The following is a 17436-nucleotide window of genomic DNA, read 5'->3' on the forward strand; positions in this document are numbered from 1 at the left end:
ACTCTGCATATCAGTATTATTTTTCTCTTTGATAGTATTACCAAGACCCTTGACCTCCAAATGAATTTCAGCATCTAGCACCCACGTAAGATAATTATTCCCCGAGATGTCAAGTACCATAAATTCAACATTTGTAAGGTTTGACATGTTTGAGATTATTGGAAGAACAAATTTGTGTCGAAATTAATTAATAAAGCAAACTCGTGCTGATAACGTGTTATAAAATTACCGAAATTATAGTGTGATTATAACCACACTTATATATAGATTAATAAATATATGTAAATATATATGGAGATTAATAATAATATAATGAAGAACTTAGATTGAGAGAAAGATTATAATAGCATAAAAGCTTAATCTTGGTGTATATTACAAATGAGGGTATAAGCCTATTTATAGTAGTAGACTTACAAAATGAGTGGTCCTAATTACACTTATCTTTAAGCATAACATATACATATTTAATACATGTTTAGTTGTTGGTGTACATGCATTTAATTTGGTGGCTATGCATTTAGTATGGTGGACATCCATTAATGATAATTAACCTTAATGGTAATTATTTATAACAAATACCTAATAATTTATACTCTTTTAAAATTTATTCTGAATTCGCTGCAATCTAAAATAATTATTTTAAAGAAACGTGAAACGTGAAACGTGTGACATATCTTCAACTGAGATCTGTTTACATTAAAATGCAAAATTTAGAAATTTAATGAGCAAAAATCCAAAAAGAACAATATTGACTTTCTTTTCCATTAATTAGAAATGAAAACAATACTATTTTTTTAGGAGATTGATTCACATAGCTTCTGCATAAAATTCTTCACCTCCTTCAACAACAAAGAAGATTCAGTCACCTCTGGGAAAACATAAAATGTATGAAACGCATTTTCACATTCAACTAAATAAGCTTCTTTTCCATATTTCTTCAACCCTTCATAATACCTCTTTTGCCTATCCTGCAACGGATCATATCCTCCCTTGAAAACAATCGTCGCCGGATACTTAATTCCGGCTACACCATCCGAATTCGGACCGAAAACATTCGCCGCCGGATGGTCCCGATCCGATCCCTCCGGTAAGTAACTCTTCCACATCCAATCTGTTAAATCCACATTAATAAACAAAGCTTTCGTCAGCCTCAACTCCGACTCCGTTCGTTCTTCTCCTCCGAAAAACGGCTGGATCGAGATATTTCCGATGTGTTTCACTCGAGAAAACTCGTATTCACTAGCTTTAACTGTGAGATAATGAACTAAGTTCGCACCTGAACTATCTCCAGCGATGAAGAAACGTTTCAGATCTGCATTTTTTGTGAATCCTTCTTCTATCTCTGTGCTGTCAATGAACTTCAGAACGTCGAAACAGTCTTCGATTTGGGCTGGATATCGGTGCTCCGGTGAAAGTCTGTAGTTGACGGAGATAATGAAGGCAGAGAGTTCATGTGCGAGTCGGCGGCAGAAGCCGTCGTAAGGTTTTGAAGAAGGTGCATTGTAGGCGAAACCACCGCCGTGGATGAAGAAGATAACTGGCAGTGAAGTTCCGGCGGTGGGAGTGTAGAGGCGGAAATAGAGATCTCGAGGTTTATCGACGGTGAAATCGGAGGATATGACGCCGTTGACTGGTTTGTTGGACGGGGAAATTGGCCAGTCCATGAATCGCATAAGAGACCGGTTAACGGAGCCATCTGGACGATGGGTGATTTTGGCGAAGTAGGAGAGAAAGTTTAGAAGCTTAACACTCCATGGAAGGTTGGGAGGCCATTGTGCCATTTTCTGGTTTCCTTTTACATGAAAACAGAGAACAAGGATATATATTAGAGAAATTTTAGACTAATCCAGATAAATATACCGATCAATGAAAAATATATACATATGGCCCGACTTAATTGGTAGAGAGTATTATAGCTATAGGCTAACAAAAAAGTACTATATTTTTTTTAAATACATGTATCAAATACCAAAAATATATGTTTAATGTTTTAAAAAGTATCAGTTTAGATTTTGAAAACTGAACACGACACGTTATTTATATTATTCTGTTAAATTCTGATTCATTTCTTCACGTACAATTGCAAAACTTAACGAAGTAATATAAATAATATGTCACGTTTCGTTATTGACCTTAATTGGTATTTTTTTTAAACGTTAAACTTGTATTGGTGTTATTTATACGTAGAGCCTAAATTGACATTTTTTTCAAAAATCTTAGACATATTTTGATACCTTATCTCTCTATATTATATGATTAAGAATATGGGATAAGACTAGCCCACACTCACACCGCCTGGGCCTAATGCCCACTGGACACTTACTCTATCTATAAAAGAGCCTCCCTAACCTCCAATAAACCGGTTTGGATATACTTACAAGATGTCTCTCTATCTCGCTTTTTCTTTCTAAGATTTACTAACTTGGTCGTCTGAGCGTTTTCAGAAACAGCTTCCCGCACAGAAAAGGCAACTGAAAAATAAATAAGTGGTAACAAACTGTCGATGTCATTATCGTTGTCTCTATCTCTCTTTCTCTTTCTCATTCGCCACCGCTGCCCCCACATCTCCATTATTATATAAGTAGTAACAAAAAATAAATAGATATGTTATATAAGTGTGGTTGTAAAATAAAAATAAAATAAAAACATGGAACAAAATAATTGAAAACGTGGAACAAAATAATTGAACTTACAAGATAGAGCTAATCTAGTGATTTATGTCACCTTACTAATTTTTAACCATTCCTTTCTAAAAACATCTATCAATCAAAATTCATCTATACTAGTAAGTCTAATAATTACTATTCAATACGTTTTTTCTATTTTGAGTTGTCCAATTTCTCAGTTCGAGACTCGTTAAATACCTTTTAAATAGATCCTCAAATGATAATAAATAAATATTCAATTGAATAAATGTTAATAAATTTTGGGTTAAAATATAGAGTTTTAAAACTATTACAAGTTGAATTTTAAAAAAAAATAGGGATAATGTGTAAAATATTTCTAACGTTGTCAGTTATGAGCAATTTTACAGTTAATGTCTAAAATGATGCGATTTTATCCTTAATATTTGCAACAAAGAGTAAATTTGTCCATAACATTAACAAATTTGGTCAATTTGAAATATTGTTATAAAACAGAATCCATTCAAAAATTTTGAAACTGTAGAAAGGAGTTGATCTTGCAAAACGTCAAGGTCACATAGTTTTAGATTCTTAAGAGACGAATCTCAATTCTCAGACAACAAAGCATGAAAGAATTAACATTTACATGTTAATAACATTTTTGAAATGATATAGAATCAAGATGTTTATCACATGAAACACGCATATTTAAACCAAGTGTAACGTGAGTGATCACAAGTGAAAAAAAAGCCGATCTTTATCTAATACTATGGTGCGTCCCAAGGTTATATAAATTAATTTAGCTTTTAGGTTTTAGAGTTTAGGCCAAGGAGGTTTTTAGGGAGAGAGCCATTTTTGGTCGATGGACTTCTCACTCTGTTGATTCATCTTCGTAAATATGGTTTCTAAAAATGAAGGTTTAGAGTTGAAGGGAAGGTTTAGGTTTATACCCTCATTTATAAAAGTATAAAAGTCAGTTTTAAATAAACCGATGCCAATGGGAAATTATTATGGTTGGTTTCATCAACAAAACGGATCACAATGACAATACATTAGCAACGGTTTTTTTTTTAAAAAAAAATCGACCCTAATGACCCCTAATTTTTAATTAGAGGTCATTAAATAGTTGCCAATGATAAACCAATAAGGTAAGTTGTGTCACAAAACTGTTGCTAACAAGTAATTCTATGAGTCGTGTTTTTTACAGATCATGGCTAATAAGTAATTTTTGGGACCTTTGGCATCGTTTTTTTTATATAAATCCTTGCCAATAAAGCATCACTAAGACCATTTTTCCACTAGTGAATGCTATTAGAATTTGTATTAGGAATGAACTTTTCATTATATATATAAATAAATAAGAAATCTAGTGTGACAGATTTCTTATGGTGTGACAATGACCAATTTTGTAATTAAATAGCAGAATGTGACAAATTTATAAATAAAAGGAAAAAGAAAATTGTTTTATTTCTTTTCTTTGAAATACATTTTTCCGACTTTTCCAACCTCGCTTTTCAAAAATTTTTAATTGCACCAGCTCAGCGACAAACTTTGAGCAGTGCTTCATATGGCACATGCTGACTTATAAGCCCATCAACATGCCAGTTTTCTTAATAGCCGGCTTCCAAATGAGCACTGGAACTTTAAGGCTGGGCTCACTCATAACCAGAATCCTCAAAGACCATCAGATTGACCTATTCGAGGAAACTGAGGCCCAAGGCTCTGAGATAACAGCTGCTGCGCTGCGTGCCTTGAAGTTTGACCAATCGGTTAAGAAAGCCAAAGGTGGTGATCAGCCTGCTGAGGAGACTGTCCCAAAGAAGGGCAAAAGAACAAAGGCTCCATCTGCCCGCAAAAGAAAAGCTGTTGGGACTCCTTCGAAAGATGTTGAGTCACCGGCAAAGAAGCTGAAGTCAGCTGCTCAAAAAGGTCAGGAGAGACCTAAGTTAGCTCAGAAGAGAAGCAGGCAAGATGAGCCTGATACAGAAGAAAGAGTGGATGCTGTTGAGCAACCTCTGAAGAAGACGAAGTCTTCAGGGCTGACCCCAATTGATGCTATCCCCACTAACATCATTGTTCCTGGTGATTCTCACTTCACACAATGTCAGGGAACTGAAGCTGAGCATCAAGAAGATGATGTGGAATTGGATGATCACTTCATCACTCAAGTGGAAGAAGAATTAGATAACGAAGATCAGGATGATGAAGAAGCAGAAGAAGAAGAAGAAGAAGAAGAAGAAGAAAGCAATCAGGATGACGCTGAGGAGACAGCGAGTGAAGAGGAAGCTGCTGGATGATTTTCAAAGTCTTTCTACTTTGCAGGAACAGGACACTCTATAGGCTCTATTGGGAGAAGAGGTGAACATATGTGAAGGAACAGGCTGTTCCATTGAATCCAACCTACCGACACCTCCTTTCGATCCTACTGTTCCCACTCATCAAGAACCACCGGAGATACCAACTGTGCCGGTGTCTCAACCAGAATTGAAACCGTTGCCTGCACACCTCGAGTATGCTTTCCTGGAACCACCCAGCGGAAGTCCAGTTATTATATCCTCAAAGTTAACTCCTGATCAGAAGGCGCAACTCATGACAGTTTTGCGAAGAAACAAGGATGCAATCGCATGGAAAATTGATGACATAAAAGGTATCAGTCCAGCCGTCTGTGTCCACAGAATCTTGATGGAAAAGGAACACAAGCCATCTGTCCAGCCGCAACGCAGACTGAATCCCCACATGAAGGAGGTTGTTCGAAAAGAGGTGATCAAGCTCCTTGATGCCGACATTATTTACCCAATCTCTGATAGTATGTGGACCAGCCCTGTTCACATTGTACCAAAGAAGGGAGGAACAACCGTAGTCCTCAACGAGAGAGACGAGTTGGTGCCCACAAGAACAATAACTGGATGGCGAGTTTGTGTTGATTACAGAAAGCTCAACGAAGCCACAAGGAAGGATCATTTCCCTTTGCCCTTCATTGATCAGATGTTGGAGCGATTAGCTGGCTATGCCTTCTATTGTTTTCTTGACGGTTATTCAGGACACAACTAGATCGCAATTCATAGTGAGGATCAAGAGAAGACAACGTTCACGTGTCCGTATGGGACTAATGCTTACAGACGAATGCCGTTCGGACTGTGCAACGCTCCAGCCACTTTCCAAAGATGTAGGGTGTCCATTTTTCATGACATGATGGAGCGGACCATAGAAATATTCATGGACGACTTCTCTGTTTATGGAAACTCTTTTGATAGCTGTCTAAACAACCTCGAAGCCGTGCTTGTGCGATGCAAGGAGACCCACTTGGTCTTGAATTGGGAGAAATGCCACTTCATGGTTATGGGCGGAATTGTTCTCGGGCATAAAATTTCAGAAAAAGGGATGGAAGTGGACAAAGCGAAGGTGGAAGTAATAGAAAAGCTGGCTGTTCTGGCCAATGTAAAAGATGTGCGAAGTTTTTTGGGGCACGCAGGGTTTTACCGTAGGTTTATCAAAGATTTTTCAAAGATTGCGCTGCCCTTGTCAGCCTTACTTTATAAGGAAGCCGGATTTTCTTTCAATGTAAGCTGTTTAAAGGCGTTTGAACTCTTAAAGAGCAAGCTGATCAACTCGCCTATACTGGCAGGACCCGACTGGGAGCAACCTTTTGAGATGATGTGCGACGCGAGCGATACTTGTGTGGGAGCTGTTCTTGGACAAAGGATAGAGAAGAAGTTTAGGCCCATTTATTATGCTAGCAAAACATTAAACGAAGCCCAACAGAACTACACCACTACAGAGAAGGAGCTTCTTGCAGTTGTGTATGCCTTCGACAAATTTCGACCCTACTTGGTGTTGTCCAAAGTAGTTGTGCATACAGACCACGCTGCGTTGCGCTACTTGTTCGCGAAAAAGGATGCTAAGCCTAGGTTAATCCGCTGGCTATTATTGCTTCAAGAGTTTGATCTCGAAATTAAGGATAAAAAGGGAACGGAAAATGTCGCGGCTGATTATTTGTCAAGGATTTCTCACCAAGGTGGCCAGGAACAACGAGAGATTTTGGAAAAATTTCCAGACGAGCATCTATACGCCGCACAGCCTGCGCCATAGTTTGCCGATATTGCTAATTACCTAGCAAGTTCGCTTAAGCCGCACAACCTGTCCACTAATCAGAGGAGGAAGTTTTTTTTGCTGAAATTAAATATTATTTTTGGGAAGACCCCTATCTTTTCAGGTTGTGCGCCGACCAAATTATTCGAAGGTGTATATCGCAGGAGGAGGGACAAGATGTTTAGGAAATACATCTAGTATTCCATATATCGGTTAGCTCTTCCACCTGATTTCTCTAAGGTTCATCCAGTATTCCATATATCGATGCTTAGGAAATACATTCATGATGCTTGCCATGTTTTGCAACCTCAAACTATACAAGTTAGAGATGATCTGACCTATGAAGAGCAACCCATCGGCATCTTAGACAACTAAGTTCGGAAGCTACGTTCAAAAGAAATTCTTTTAGTTAAAGTTCTTTGGCAAAACCATTCTAGTAGGGAAGCCACTTGGGAGACTGAATCTGAAATGTGAATCAGATATCCTCATTTATTTGATATCCCAGGTTAGTGTCCTTGTAGTTTAAATTCGGGGACCGAATTCATTTTAGGGGGGAAGATTGTAATATTCTGTTTTTCTAAGTACTTTTGAAAATATTTTTTTTACATTTTTGATAAATAATATTATGAAAATACCATCTTATTTAGTTTATAAAAACATATATTTTTTTTACAAATAACTTATCAGTTTAAGAAGACCTAATATATATTTATATTAATAAAATAAAAATCATATGTGAGGGGGAGGGGTCAATATCAGCCGCAGCCTCTTTTTGTTCCTCCACTGCGAATCGTAAACCTTCCTTTTACTCAGACTTGCGTTCTTGATAGTCAGGTAAACGCTCCCATATTTACTTCCTTCGTTTAGACATATAGGCTGCTAATAATAGGCATCACCTTTCTGTTGTTATTATTAAAAAAAACAGTAAATCGATATATGCAGAGTCGGTGTTCTTGAAAAAAAAAGCCATCTGAAATTCATAGTTATCCCTTTTATTATTCTTTTGTCATTTTGTTTCCGGCAAAGTACTGCAACCTTTTAAACAAAAATCTTGTGTTCATATCATTACCATTTTAATTAAATAATGATTGAAGGGCTTGGGTGCTTTGGGGTTTTGGAGTTCAACTTGTATTTTGTCCCTGTAGCCTTAAAGTTGATTTAAAATTTATGTAATTTTGGTGGAAAGTGGGATCAAATTCGTCATTCCCTTCACAAAGGCTTATGTTGATTTAAAAGATTTCTGTTTCAATCCTTGCTATTATATATTCCTTTTTAATTGAGAGTTTGTGATGGTTTTCAATTTTTTTTGGAAATTGATTTCATATTGTTAGTGTTGGTGTAGCAGTAGCTATATAAGATTATTTTTATAGTTTTGAAATTTCTTAACTAGTTAGTTCATGAAGGTTTAAATTACTTCTCCCCTAAAATGTTAATTATCCCATTAGTTTGGACATGATTAATATTAGTTAATTCGTTCTTCATTTTTCCTTGAACCAATAGGAAATTCCGATAATCCGCAAATTGACTGAGTCGAACTTTTAGGACGCTCACATCTGCTCAAATATTCAGGTGAGTGGTAATTATAGTACATGATCCTATTTGATTGAAATATTAGATTGAAAAACTGTTTATCAAAAATTAGCGTTTGACAGTATATTTTCGTTCCAAAAAAACGTATAGCTTAAACCTTGTGTTTACTAAATATCCTTAGTATTAGAGCGTATATTCTGGGAACAGGCCTTTATATTGATTTGTTTTATTATCAGGTACAATGAATTTATTAAAAATTTGATTTGATATGATTTGTAGTTTCTGATACGCGATTTATCACAGTTATTACCTTTGTTTAGAAATCTGATAATTCGTTCAATCAGTTATGATTTTCTAAATTATATATGTATACTATATGTTTTCAAACTGGTACAAGTGCTCAGTATATCTGTATTTGTTATCTGGCCTCTCACCGATCTTCATAACATTAGGTCCTTGCATTTGTCTTTGAGTCAGGTTGTCAGTTGTCAGTTTATCGTCAGTTGTGTCATCATTAGAATCATGCATAAGATCGGTAAAGGCGATTGTCTGTTATCTGTATCTGTTATTGGTTGCGCTTACCATTTATCTGGCCCTGGTGGTGTGCAGTATCACCACTCTATTACACTGTACCATGTGTTTTAAAGCTTTTGTCTTATTTTTTGATTATTCTAATATTTGATATTTTGAAAGGTTTCAGTGTTATGTTTGACAATTGATTGTCAGCATTTTGGAATTGATTATCTTATATTGCCCCTTTAGTTTAACTGATTTTGAAATACTATATTTTGAACTATATTTGTCATGATTTAAAAGTATCAGCTTGCCTGCCTGTTCCCTTTCTGTTGTGTGCTGTAGCTACTACTCACTGAGGTTTTCGCTCGTATAGACGAAAATCTCATACCACGTTGAATCTTTCTTTTTGAGATTAAGGTCCCTGTTCGTGAGGTAACCCTTGGATTGATGTTGAAGGAGATTGCCTAATAAATTAGCTTTATATTATCTTTGGAGAATTTTGATTATTGAGGTTTAGACTTGCACATTTGATTCTTTTAAGGTTTATTCATGTAATTGAGACGAGTTTGATATTCTGTTAGTAAATTTTGGAATTTCTATTAGTTCAGAATTAAGGCTAGCATAGATTAAAGTTAATTTAATTTATGCGCCGGTCATGGCCTGGGTTGGGTCGTGACACATGAGATGTAAAAAAAGAGTTATGGGTTTCCGGGACTTCTGCATTTAGTTGTCTGATTGCACCCTCTATTCCACTCGTTTACTGGAGTCTTTTCTTTACACTTTCCATTGTTATTTGGTCCGCAGGGAATTCCATTTCGACCTATTGCTCCATACCCAATCAGTTTCTTGTCTTCCTTTTCTCCAACCCATGAAGTTGATGCATTTTTGTCCTCATTCTTATTATTACTACTACTACTATGATCATCATCACCAATCCTCAATGAATTTGAATTTGATTTCTCATTTTTATTTTCTGATAAAGCTTGTCCGGCCGCAGTACTAACCGTGTTTTCTTCATTGTTAAATTTGAAAATGGTTGCTTTTCTTGATTCTATTGTCTCTACCATGTATGTTCCGATTAGTAGAACTGTGTAAATGAGAGAGACGACAGCTTTATGAGAAAAGGCCATTATCTTTTGGAGAAAGACGACGGCCGTCCACAGCTTTAAGCTTCTATATATGATTGATGATGATGATCGATCGCTTATGAGATGAGATTTCATTTGTGTGCATGTTTGTATTTATACAGGTTTGAAGAAGAACTATATTAAGAAATTGCCTTTTTTTACTTATTATTATGTTTATGTTTAGTAATTCATACGATGACCGCTTGATTTTGTCTTTCACCTCCTTTATTTTTGGATCCTATATTTATAGGCTTTTACTCATTTTTCTTTTTCTTTTTCACATATGGATAATTAATTAAACTTGATAATTATTAAACCTCAATTTTTTTGTTGATTAAGTTATTAAAACTTAAGATTTTTTCGACAGTTTGAAACAATATTTCACTATTAATTGCAAAACAAATAAAAGGCACACGATAAAATAGATTAGAGAATCTTATAGAATCGGAAGAAATGAAAGAAATGAAAGGAAGCCAAGAATTATTACTTATCTGAGTTAGACATAGTAATTATGGAATTTTTATAAATATTATTATATTTAATAAAATATTTAATAAATTTTTCGAGGTCTGTGGTTTGCCTTGACCTTGGGAGTGGGTAGACCTACCTTTACCTAAACTTTCTCCTACCAAAAAAAATTTAAAAAAAGAAATGTAGTTAGCATAAGTAATTTCATATGTCAAGATATCATCAAAAGTAAATTTTCTTGTTGTATTCAACTGTAATGTCAGTTGTTTGTTGTTGTGCAATAATTATATATATGGAATAATGCCTAAACTAAGCTTTATTCTACTATTTTAGGATATATACAAACATTTTAACCCTAATTCTGCCACACTTGCTTAACATGATACTAGAAGTGGCAAATTGAAGGTTTTCCAGCAATTTTAGTGATAAAATGGAGAATTAGGCAAAAGCATTAAGATGTGCTATGCGTACCAATAAAGAAAAAAGATGAACTCTGTACTTCCATGTTTATGAGGCAGTTTTGCAATAGTTTTAGAATGTACAACTCTTGTGGAAATCTTTAGAAGCTTTAAGTGCAATTCTATCCCTTATTTAGGGTGTCTTTGAGGCCCTAAAAAGGGTATATATATTTGTTTATTTTGTGTGCTGCAAGGCGGTTTTTTGCAACAGCTAAAACTCACTTTTTCTAGTATTTTAGTATTACTTTTAGCATAATTTTCATCGTTTTCAAAACGCCTCTTTTTTGTATATTTTTATGGTACTGAGCATTAAAAATTCATCATTCATAACTTTAATCGACAAAGCCACATGTGAGTAGTGGATTACATAAGGGTTGAGGTGTCAGACTATGTAGACAGGTTGTGCAACATACACTACAAAAAAGTCGGTCTATAACGACCAAATTTAACGAAGGTACATATGATACCCTCGTTAAATTTTTTTTTGTATGAGGGTAAAAAATTACTCTCACTAAAAATTATATTATTAGTGACCGTAAATAAAACTTGATGTTATTAGTTTGTAGTACTCTCGTTATTGATATATTATTTATTAACCATGTAAAAATACGTTGGTTATTATTTTAAAGTACTCTCGTAATAAATTTTCTGAAATTTTACATTAAAAATTTAAATTTTTTTATAGCAATTTCTTTTTTTTTTGGCTGAAATCACAATATGTAATTCCGTATTTTTTGCTAAAATTAAAAAAATAATTGGCGCTAAATTTTTTTGTTAAACATGACGTGATAATCTCTCAAAAACCCATGTCTTTCAATTTAGGTTTACTCCGCCGCCTCCCTCCAAAACCTTGTGCTGCCTGTTAGCTTCCCTCCTAGACAGAGAATTCCATCGGCACCCACGTTGTTGCTATCTCCACCACTCGTTTCTCTCTTCGACATTCACAGGTGTTTGGTCTATTTGTTAGGTTTATTTATTTGGTTGTTTTGGTTGATTTGATAGCGTACAACATGTAATTAGCGGATTGGATCTTTGTATTCTCTAAAAGCTCCTTCAACCCATTCTCAGATGAAAGACCTAGGTTGATTGATGTCGTGTATGGCCTAAACTCTGGTTTCCATTTGCTAAAAGTTAACAACAGAACTCTCCTTGTCGTGGGTTCCTTCTGTCTGTAATTTTTTTTTGTTCTTCTTTCAGCAAAATTAACTTGTGACTCTCTCGTGTAGTTTTGCCTCGTTTCTTTCATCTAACCGTTGATTTTCGATTCGCTAATTTCATCGTTCCACTGCGTGAATGGATTGATGGAGATCACATTGTTTCATATTCTTTTATTGCTTTCAGATTTTGATTTCATACAGCCTCAATTCAATTTTGTATTACACGCAGTGTAAATTTGTTAATTTGTGTTCCTACAATATAAATACACGTCTGAATTATAATTTATTATTACATTTTTACTTCTGATTTGGTTTTAGTTTTGTTATTTTTATTAAAGTAAGATTACTTAGATACTTTTTATTTTGTATTTTTTTAAGAAAAAAGAGAAACATTTGCATTTAGTTAAAAGGCTATTTATAGATGGGAATTGGGTTCAACTTCGGCATAATTTTAAAATCCTCAACTTTATCCATGTGCCTTTTGTTCTCATTTGCTATTTTGTTTCTCAGTTTTGACATCCGAGCATTACTATTAAGATAGAATCTATTAGACATGTGTTTTTTGATCTAAGCTAATTCTGTTCATCTTCCTGAGCATCATTATTTTGATATATAGAATATTGCAGTCATCTATAGGTTGATGACAATAGATTAGAATGATACCACCTACATCAATATGGGCATCACTTCCTGCTTCTTCTTCTTGTCCAGTTACTAAGCCTTCTAGTGTTGCTAAGCAGGCTGCTACTTCTACTGGTGAGAGTTTGAAGGAGTATACTACTAGGAAGGAATAAGAAGAAAAGAGAGAACTTGAAACCAGGGAAACTGCTGAACAACAGGTATAACTTCTCTTGACACTTAAATGATAATTCTTTTATTAGATTCTAATCAATGATTATCAATAATTATGTATCCATTATCTTAATTTTGGCTCAATCTTGGCATAGACTGCATAATGTATGATATTAATTATTTAATGTGTGCATCCAAACCAATTAAGTTTGGGTAGAAAGGGTCTCTAAAGATTGAGGGGTTATAAGAGTTATGGCTTCAACGGTGTTTATAAATTAACATGTTAATGCTAGCATTATGCAGGTTCATCAATGATGAGATAACTATAGCTAGGGTTGGAGAAACTGACCATAACTTCACTTTCTAGTTTTCAACCTAGCTACTCTGTTGTTTGAATTTAATCATGTGATGTAAACCTTTTAATTTTGTAACTTTGAATGCTTGATTACACAATCAGATCCTTTATGAGATATTTTTTTTAGTCATTTTGTGTTAGTTGAATTACAATTTATTAATTTTATGTTTAGTAATTATGGGGAATCATAATTAGAGAGATTCCAGGGTGAAGAGTACAAAGAGGAATCACAAGTTCATCATGCAACAGGAGGAGAGCAAAAATTGAACACCTAGGGTGGGGGATAACATCAGCAAAAACGTGGCAACCGAAGTGGAGTACTCATAGCGATTGGTGAAACTATAGTAGAGATAGCTCATGCAACTAAAGAGCTTGTAATTGGACAAGAAGATGCAGCAGGAAGTGATGCTCAAACCCTTAATAAGTTGTGGTTTAGGACATGGTGGATAATTGCTCACTTTAGTACCAAAGATTGACCCTTTTGACCCATAAAATGACTTCTTCAAATACCCTTTCTCCAACCCAAGTTTTTCATCTAGCAACTCCAGCAGTGTGGTCTCGGTTTCTAACTCGCTTTCTACTTCTGCTCAGATCTGGCGATCTATCCGACTCACGGTGTTTCTCGGTTTGTCTCATGGTTCCTATTGTTTTGATGATTGTCTTTAGCGTTGTGATTCTTATTTTAATTTTATGCCAATTTTGCAGGAAAAAGGGTCAAACGAAATTGTATTTGAGGCGATGGGAAGTGTCATCAACAAGACTGTTGCAATTCTGGAGCTAATTAAGGCATTGTTTGTCCCTTTCCACACTAAATGATAATATTACTGAAATTTCATGCTATTTTGATTCTGATGCACTGGTTTCTTCATTAAATCATATTACTGAAAGATTACTGAACCCTAATTAGAATATGGGGGCCTCTGTTATATGCATAATACAAGATGCTCTGTTTTTCTTTGGTATTGACAGTAGTTTACTGGTTGATGAATTACTGCAAGCATGAGAAGAAGCTAAGTTAGGTTTCCAATATTTTATTTCGTTCTTTCATTTAAGATTGAATTAATTAGCTCAATTTGGTATACAAACTTTATGGAATTAGATATATCAATATAGCTGAATAGTGACTTACCTTAGGTGCCTTATATTGATTAGGTAGTGAAGATTTCACTTCAAATAAGCTGATTGACTGAATTAGCCTGAGTTGAAGTGCATTTTTGTTACAGGCCTACACATTTATGGCTATGTAAGTGGGCATAAAGATGTATTCACAATCACATGCGTGGCTGTAACGTTCCCTGTGATGTTATTCGCTTTGGTAAATAACTATGTGATTCATAACTATGATTTCCTTGCTTATAATTATGCAATAATATATGAGATTTCCCTTTTATATTGGTCAATTACTTTAGTTTGAATTGAAAAATCCCTTCATTTTTTTACAGAGTGATATTGTCGCAGCATGTCGAGTGGCAGAGTCAGATTTCCAGCCTCATCTCAAGCTATATCAACTAGTTGGTGTGAACTTTCTTCTTCTGCTGTACCGAAACAACATTGGAGGAGGTATTTCGTTATCATTCTGTTGGGTTTGATATCTGTCTTCTTGAGCCCTCCTTTAAACAGTATATTATTTAAGATGGTTATGAAATATATTGATCAATCAACTATTTCCTTCAAGTCATCTATAACATTCTTGATTTGGTGGGTTAAGAAACCTTGTTGGAATATTATCAAATAACTCCACAATTGCATTCAAAACAGCTCTTTGGTTTTTGAATGACTGAGCAAAAGCCGAAGCCTTCATACCATAATGGGTTTGGATTGGTGACCAACATTATTAATGGAGGCTTAGAGTGTGGAATGCCTAATGATGCTCGAGGTAATTATCAGATTGGGTATTTTTAGAGATATGCAAAGTTGTTTATATCTCAACTGGACCTAATTTGGATTGTGAAAATCAGATACCTTTTAGTTCATTAATTAGTAGCCTTTTGTCTTTAGGCTAGTTGTAGAATAAATAAATATGACAGTAGCTTTTATATTTGTTGTAATTAAAAAATGATTATTTGTTTAGAAATATAATTATACACCTAATAATATAATTCACCACTGCCATCACATATTATGTCTTAACGTCATGTTTTAGTACCGTTCATTGCTCAGACCAGTTGTTACTCCCTCAAAACTGGTTGTTACATTATTACACTATGAGTTTTAGGTAAATGAGATTTTCAGTTTGGTGATATAGAGGGTAGGTTTGATGTTACACTATTTAGAGGTTGAATTGCTTTTTTTATATATATATTCAACTATTGGTGATAGTATATGATATATAGTTTTGGCTTGAATAATTATCTTGTGATAGTTGTTGTGCATTTATTGCATCCATTGGTATGCTTTTGAAAGTGTTTAGTTTAAAATGCTTATAATTTGGTCATGTTACTATTCACTCAGGGACTCCAGTGGATTTTGTCTCATTAGCATTATCTAGAACATTGTTTTCTTAGACAAAGCCTTTGTTAGTTAGCTTTAAAATGTTGTTATGTTTTAGATCACTAATGCCTTTTGGTATTAGTTTATTATTGAGAAATTATTTCTGATTTGATTTGCAGGTGATTAGTGGAATAAAAGAGAGGATCAAGCTGTGTAATCACATGTAAGGACTTTCCTGAGTATTATTCACCAGCTTTAGTTTGTGTACCCCAATATTATGTTACTAAAGGACTTTTGACAAATCATGTTCTAACTATGAGATTTCCTCACAAGGTCTGTATCCGAGTTAAAACATTATATGAGTTTTATCTTTTCTCCCCAACAAACTCATTATATTCTACACCCTTGTTGAATGTTTGTTTGTGTCTTGAAATGCCTAGAGGTTTTACTAATGAGCTGTTGTTGGTGCTAGAGCGGCATTAATTTCTTGTGTCCCATCTTTGTCAATATCTCTCAACTGGTTAGTTGATGATGTGGGCTTTGTTCCTCTTTTTTGCTTTTTTACATATAGTTTTTTTTCGTTTCTCTTATATCCTTGTCCTAATTATTTTTTGTTTACATTTGTAACAGTGATAGGTAATTAGAAGTTCAATTGTTGTTCTTCTGAGATGAGATTTGGAACAAATTTGTTGAAGTAACTTTGTAGACGTCATGAAGATTGACTATCCTTTGATTCTATATCATGTTATGTACAAACACATTGATTTATTTTGCTGTGTTAGAAAGAACAAGAATCAAAATTTCATTTCATAGTTATGTACTTTTTTCTCAATTTTGTTACAAAGACAAATTCGTATATATTTTATTGAATTGATCGAATTTATGTTTAACATTAGTGAATCTGTATTTTACTGTGCTAAATATTTAGTTATAAATTTCATTTTTAATGAAAGTACATATGGAAACGATCTATTCACTCATTGAAATATTACAAGAACGATAATAATATATAAATAATGACAGTTTATTAACTCATTAAAATGTCATAATAACGATGGTAGAATATATAAATAACGGTCATTTATTCACGCATTAAAAAGTTAAAATAACGACAGTAAAATATGCAAATAACAATTGTACACTCACTTGTTAAAATGTCCTAATAATGAGGTAGAGTACGCAAATAACGACCGTTTATTTACTCGTTAAAATTCCATAATAACAACGGTAGAATCTGTTAATAACAACATTAAATTACTGTCCTAATTATTTGGTACTAATGACGGTTTATTTATGGTTGTTATTTATTTTCAACGACGGGACCATGTATACCGTCGTTAATACTTTTAACCTCAAAGGCTTTAACGAGGGGCCACGACGGTATATACTCTCGTTGTAACTTAATAACGACGGTATTTACATCTTTAACGACGGGATTTACTCTTGTTATACATTGAATTTCTTGTAGTGATATGGCTTAGTGTAAGGATAAATCTCTACATTAAGGTTTTTCTTAAATCTAGATAATAAGATGATCTTAGTGTTGGTTCCTTATAACGTGACAAGTTTAGTTCCAAGGGGGGGGATAGGAACTATTTAAAATTTTTTCCGTTTAGGCTGACTTCTTTTCTTAAGAAAATGTTTACACAGCGACGCTAAGTAATTCTAAGACACAAGCTTAGTCAACTTGTGACTAAGTCTGTTTCTTTCCTTGAGTCAGGAGATAGCACTTAGAGTCTATTCCTGAACTCAGCTTCTTAGTGCACTCAACTCAGCGTGAGTTCGTTACTTAGTCAGTTTTATAGCAAGCAATAGGCCTAATACACAAATAACCCCCTGAACTTGTCCAAATATTGCAACTGCCCCCCTCAACTTTCAATTGTAACAACT

General features: G+C 34.4%; 2 protein-coding genes across 21 annotated transcripts; one reads left to right on the forward strand and one right to left on the reverse strand.

Annotated features, from left to right (window-relative positions):
• Window positions 1-646: 646 nt before the first annotated feature.
• LOC136234888 (probable carboxylesterase 18) lies at window positions 647-1897 on the reverse strand. Of its 2 annotated transcripts, XM_066024385.1 has the most exons (2): window positions 1277-1897; window positions 647-1111 (listed from the first exon to the last, which is right to left on the reverse strand). In XM_066024385.1, the coding sequence occupies exons 1-2, from the start codon at window positions 1779-1781 to the stop codon at window positions 795-797; spliced, it is 822 nt and encodes a 273-aa protein (XP_065880457.1). In that variant the 5' UTR covers window positions 1782-1897; the 3' UTR covers window positions 647-794. The 2 variants fall into 2 exon arrangements, with proteins under 2 accessions (XP_065880457.1, XP_065880456.1); XM_066024384.1 differs by having other exon boundaries at window positions 647-1893.
• A 9697-nt stretch (window positions 1898-11594) lies between these two features.
• Window positions 11595-16441, forward strand: LOC136235670 (protein CHROMATIN REMODELING 19-like). 19 transcript variants are annotated; one of them, XR_010691867.1, is made up of 9 exons: window positions 11595-11759; window positions 12710-12808; window positions 13323-13731; window positions 13822-13907; window positions 14340-14431; window positions 14559-14676; window positions 14875-14992; window positions 15726-16066; window positions 16177-16441. XR_010691867.1 is itself a non-coding variant. In XM_066025514.1 (7 exons), the coding sequence occupies exons 3-6, from the start codon at window positions 13610-13612 to the stop codon at window positions 15731-15733; spliced, it is 339 nt and encodes a 112-aa protein (XP_065881586.1). In that variant the 5' UTR covers window positions 11602-11759; window positions 12710-12808; window positions 13323-13609; the 3' UTR covers window positions 15734-15769; window positions 16177-16441. The 19 variants fall into 19 exon arrangements, 1 of the variants encoding a protein (XP_065881586.1); XR_010691866.1 differs by having other exon boundaries at window positions 11596-11759; window positions 13822-13902; XR_010691865.1 differs by having other exon boundaries at window positions 11598-11759; window positions 13323-13741.
• Window positions 16442-17436: the final 995 nt, after the last annotated feature.

The sequence above is a fragment of the Euphorbia lathyris genome, chromosome 7, assembly GCF_963576675.1.
Source record: "Euphorbia lathyris chromosome 7, ddEupLath1.1, whole genome shotgun sequence".
NCBI classification, from domain to species: Eukaryota; Viridiplantae; Streptophyta; class Magnoliopsida; order Malpighiales; family Euphorbiaceae; genus Euphorbia; species Euphorbia lathyris.

Coding starts and splice junctions, on each gene's coding strand:
- LOC136235670 (XM_066025514.1), top strand. CDS start 13,610: ATGACTTCTTCAAATACCCTTTCTCCAACCCAAGTTTTTCATCTAGCA. Junction 13,742..13,821: donor CCGACTCACGGTGTTTCTCG/GTTTGTCTCATG, acceptor CCAATTTTGCAG/GAAAAAGGGTCAAACGAAAT. Junction 13,903..14,558: donor CAATTCTGGAGCTAATTAAG/GCATTGTTTGTC, acceptor ATTTTTTTACAG/AGTGATATTGTCGCAGCATG.
- LOC136234888 (XM_066024384.1), bottom strand. CDS start 1,781: ATGGCACAATGGCCTCCCAACCTTCCATGGAGTGTTAAGCTTCTAAAC.